At 37.7% G+C, this 4,926-nt stretch overlaps 1 protein-coding gene and 1 pseudogene across 1 annotated transcript; both read left to right on the forward strand.

The window, feature by feature from the left end:
• Positions 1-1,308: 1,308 nt before the first annotated feature.
• LOC132174110 (putative glucan endo-1,3-beta-glucosidase GVI pseudogene) lies at positions 1,309-2,449 on the forward strand (annotated as a pseudogene).
• Positions 2,450-4,093: 1,644 nt separating this feature from the next.
• On the forward strand, positions 4,094-4,540 carry LOC132174109 (RING-H2 finger protein ATL14-like). Its single transcript, XM_059585810.2, has one exon. It carries the CDS (start codon positions 4,094-4,096, stop codon positions 4,538-4,540), a length of 447 nt encoding a protein of 148 aa, XP_059441793.2.
• Positions 4,541-4,926: the final 386 nt, after the last annotated feature.

Below are 4,926 nucleotides of genomic sequence, written 5' to 3' on the forward strand. Positions count from 1 at the left end.
CACCAGACTCACCAGAGACGTCACTTGATATACCTTTTAAACAAAATATATGATATATAAGAGATCAGCGTCAGTTCTGAGTATATATATATATATAAATATATGTTTTTTTCAAAAAAGCATACATATAGGCATATAGTTTTTAATGTGAAAATTGCTTTTGTGATTTTAAGTGCCAAAGTATAAAATAGAATACTGTTTTTAAATTGGGGAGTGATCGGAAACTAAACAAATGAATCCAGAAAAATTTTCAAACTGACATGACAAGAGTTTTTAAATTAAAAAAAATACAATTCTCTCTTCTTTGTCTACCGTCCACAATCTGTCACGTTAATTTGAAAAAAAATTTAAGTTTATTTGTTTTGCTCCCTAGGACTCCCCTTTTAAATTAGGTAAAAAAAAGGAAAAGGCCCCCACTTTTCACTAATTTGAATTGTATGCTACCTCTAAAATTTTAGGTGCCAACGTTGATGATCTCAACGATGTAAAGTACGTTGTCTTCGTTTCGGAGCGTCCAGAATATGGTCAGTGGCATGGTCCATGGCCCATGGCCCATGGCACACTTGAAGCCTTCGTTATCCGCAAGCTTCCTGAAAACAATTAAAAGATAGAGCAGACTAGGAAAAAAAGATCTCCGATAGGAATAGTTTGGTTTTGGGAGGGTTTGACGGCACGGCACCGCACCGCACACGTTAGGAGGGAGAGGGTGAGGAACTGAGGATAAACTTGACGGCGTCAGGTCTAACGGCAGCTTGAAAATTATGGGTTCCCACAGAAGGGCCGATTCTGTGGGAACCACAATGTACTAACTACTCTCCTCTCCTTGCAACATATTGGGCTTTGAACCACATATTCTGTGTTACGAAGAATTGGCGTCAAGAGTTGCGAGAAAGGAGAGAAATGTCTATGCATGTTTGTTTGTATGAAGAAAGAAAAAAAGGCCTATTCCATATTAAACATATGTATTTAATATTAAGAAGTGAAGTTTAAATCTTAGGGAGCAATTCAATATAAAATAATACTTCAGGGATCTCTAAGGCATTTTCCCTAAAAATAATTGGGTAATTCCTGCAAATAGGCACTATTTCATTATAAACGATTATTTTATCTTTTCCTTGACAACCAAGACCCACCATTTCCAAAGTCATTTTCCTTGTCATCGTCTTCGTACCATTAACGGTGCTCATATATATATATCAAATCACTTTCACACTATTTCACCCAGAAGATATACTTCTTTCTTGGAACAATTTTTCATCATCAGCTTCCAATCATTACTGTTTTGTTTAGAGCAAAAAGTAGTTGGAAATGGGTCGACCTTTTTGTTGCATTACTGCCTTATATTTTCTGCTAATCTTCAATCTTACTATATCAACTGGTATGTATATTCGATTTATTACATATATAGCTATATATATATAGAGAGAGAGTTGGAACAATTTTCCATATATGTTTGATCCATTAACGTTGTTTAGTATTGACACAGATGCAGGAATTGTCGGAGTAAATTATGGGATGCAGGGGAACAACCTCCCGCCACCAATCCAGGTTGTTGCACTCCTGAAATCAAGGAGTATAACACGGCTTCGCCTTTTCTTCCCCGATCATGACGCCCTTCAAGCTTTACAGAATTCAGGAATTGAGGTCATCCTTGGAACACTAAACCAGGATCTCCAAATGCTTGGGAGCGACCTTTCATTCGCCAAAAACTGGGTTAACACCAATGTGATTCCATATTCCAAAACGATTCGTTTTCGTTGCATATCGGCCGGCAAGGAAGTCATCCCCTGATACTTAGCAGCTTATGTTTTTCCGGCCATGAAGAATCTAAAAGCAGCATTAGATGCCGCTGAAGCAGCCTATAATATCCCAGTAAGTACTTGTGCGTCAACCGCGATTCTCGGGCTTTCATACCCGCCTTCAAAAGGGGAATTCTCGAAAGATGTGATTTCAGTGATGAGATCAATAGCAGGTTTCTTGGCAGCAAATGGAAGCCCTCTGCTTGTGAATGTGTATCCTTACTTTGCGTACATAAATAATCAGCAACAGATTCCCTTATCTTACGCGCTATTTAAGAGCACCAAAGTGGTGGTGAGAGATGGAGGGCTCAAGTATAGGAACCTCTTCGACGCTATGACTGATGCTGTTTACTCGGCGCTGGAGAAGGTGGGCGGTGGCTCTGTTCCGATTGTTGTGTCGGAGACTGGATGGCCATCCAAAGACGAAAGCGGCGGCGTTGCAACCATCGGTAATGCCAGAATGTATAATAAGAACCTGATTGCGCATGTATCAGGGGCTTCTGGTACACCAAAGAGGCCCGGGAATAGCACTGACGCTTATATTTTTGCCATTTTCAATGAGAATCTCAAGCCTCCGGGGACTGATCGAGCAGAACTTTGGGTTGTTCTACCCCAATATGACAGAGGTGTACCCTATTGATTTTAAGTGATTATCGGCCTTATTCAGGGCGTTGATTTAGTCTCATCCAGAATCATGATCTTTCCTTATTTTTCTAATGCATCTGCACCTAGAGAGGCTGTTAAATTGGAATATAAAAGCTTACCGAATGAAGCACCAAGGATAAAACTAGACTTCTGCGATCAAAGCCTTGTGTGAGATTTGTGTTAAACGTGGTTAATTTTTGGGTTAGAAAATCCCTTAGTAAAATCTATGAGCCATGAAAAAAAAAAAAAAAACAACCATCGGTAAAATCTTAGCAATTCAACAAAATTACAGCAGATATATAGTAGTTTACACTACCACAAAGAAGCTAGGTCCGTTTTAATGAATAATGACGTAGATATAAACAAAAGGATTGAATTCCCTAAAATTAGACTACCCAAATTTCATTGAAATTCTGAAAGTTTAAGAGAGTACGTTGCAGGGCTCACTGCCCTAGACATTCTAGGGTGCAAGTCTATGTAGTAGGCGGATCCCACGACCTGGAGTCGAATGTCAAACAATTTGCTACTTCGATTTCTAGGAATTTAGACAATAAATGTGAAAGCGTCCTTATGAAGTCCGTCTGTCTAAGCAAGTGGTAGCCCAAGACTTACTGATGCAGATCAGATGAAGATGGTAGAAGGGTCCGTTCGAAGTCTCGTTCGATGTCCCATTCGAACCCCGTTCAAACGGCCCTATGTTATTTTCGCATTTTCTATGTTTTAAGTCAAGCCCCGTTCAAACGGTATTATGTCCCATTTGAACGCATAGCCGTAGGTTTTTAATAACCGACTTTAATTAGTGTTTTATTAGGTTTTGGGTTTTAGGAGTCTTTATTTTGTGTTTTATTAGGTTTTGGGGGTCTATAAATATATGTTTATAGCTTCTAGAAAAGAAGTTGTTTAATTATGAATCAGTTTTTTATCCATAAGAATACTCAGGGTTGAGTTTATTCCTTTATTTCCTTCAAATCATAAATAGACTTTATAGTTTTACGAAGAATTCTTAGATCTTTGATAAACTAAAGATCTAGAATTATTTATCCGTTCTTTTCTTGTTGTTACTCGTTGCAGCTCACTAAGTCGTGCAGCATCACTTATTCAGATATGTGAGTTTTATAGGGGTTCTCTCACATTTGTTGTCTCAATTACAAACAATTCAGATAGCAAAATTACTAAAAATCTCTATCCTTACAATCTCATTTTTTAAAATTTGGCCAGCCTAATTTAAAGGGATATTCATCCTAAAGAAACATTCCAATAGGGTTGGGCAGGAGGGATAGCACTATCCCAATGTACTCTTATTTTCATTCTTTATGTGTATTTTTCAATTTGCTCAGAAAAAACAAAAACACGAAAGCAAAACATGCTAGTTACTTGTCGGACTCGGTAACCTGGGACCCAAGGAATTCACTTTCATGCTACTGGTACGGTTCCGCGAGTCCAATTCCTGTGACAGCTTTTATGACCGACTTCCATTCCTGGGCAGACAAGGAAATCCAGATTCACAGAGAATACACCTTCTTTTTTTTTTTTTTTAACTTATATATATTCCTCTTCCAAAAAAAAAAGGTTTAGCCGCTATATAATCACCATAGACAAGAGAACCCATAAGCTTTTTCTAGTAAAAAGAGCCAAGAATCATAGGAACGATGGATCCTCTATATATTGATCCTAATTATAACGAAGATAGTTTGGAGCTTCATGTAGCAATCGGTTGTTTTATATTTATACTGTTACTTTCCTACTTTCTTGACACTTTCGTATTCCCAATATTAAAAGCATTCTTCCTTCCTGTTGCTGGGCCAAGAGTCAACAACCATGAAATAGATCAATTTATGCCGCCTGTTATGGTGCAAATTAGCAGCAGTGACGACCATGAATATGGTGGCGGCCGCAACTGTGTGATTTGCTTGGAAGAATTCAAGGATAAGGAATGGTGCCGATTCTTTCCTCACTGCAACCACAAGTTTCATGTGCCGTGCATTGATGCTTGGCTGGAGTGCCCAAATCTTAGTTGCCCACTTTGCCGTAATTCCCTAGAAGATGATCATGCAATATTGGCTAATGTTATACTGGGGATGATCTTCTTTGAATGATCGGTTGATTTTGTAAACTTTTATGTGTTTTTTCTCTGTGATCTTGTTTAAAGTAGGAGATCGAAGAATATCCATGTTGCTTGATAATATGGTAAAAGATGTGTTGGATTCTAGGTTTGCTAATTTGGTGCCTAAAACACTTTGATGTAATTTGAATTAAGTTTAGACAAGTTTTGTGCTTAGGAGTTTTCATAATACTTCCAAGGCAAAATTATATTTAGTCGTTAAGTTTTTATTTGATTTGAATTTAGTCCAATAAAGGTTTTAGGTTTTGTCTAGGTTTAAAATAGGTCTCTCTATTACTTTATTATCAAAGGTAAAATTAACAATTAACAGTTTATCGACGAAGCCAAAATCTTTTATTACACGTCCATGGACACACCTTT

Source organism: Corylus avellana, chromosome 3, assembly GCF_965113065.1.
Source record: "Corylus avellana chromosome 3, dhCorAvel1.hap1.2, whole genome shotgun sequence".
Classification (NCBI taxonomy): Eukaryota; Viridiplantae; Streptophyta; class Magnoliopsida; order Fagales; family Betulaceae; genus Corylus; species Corylus avellana.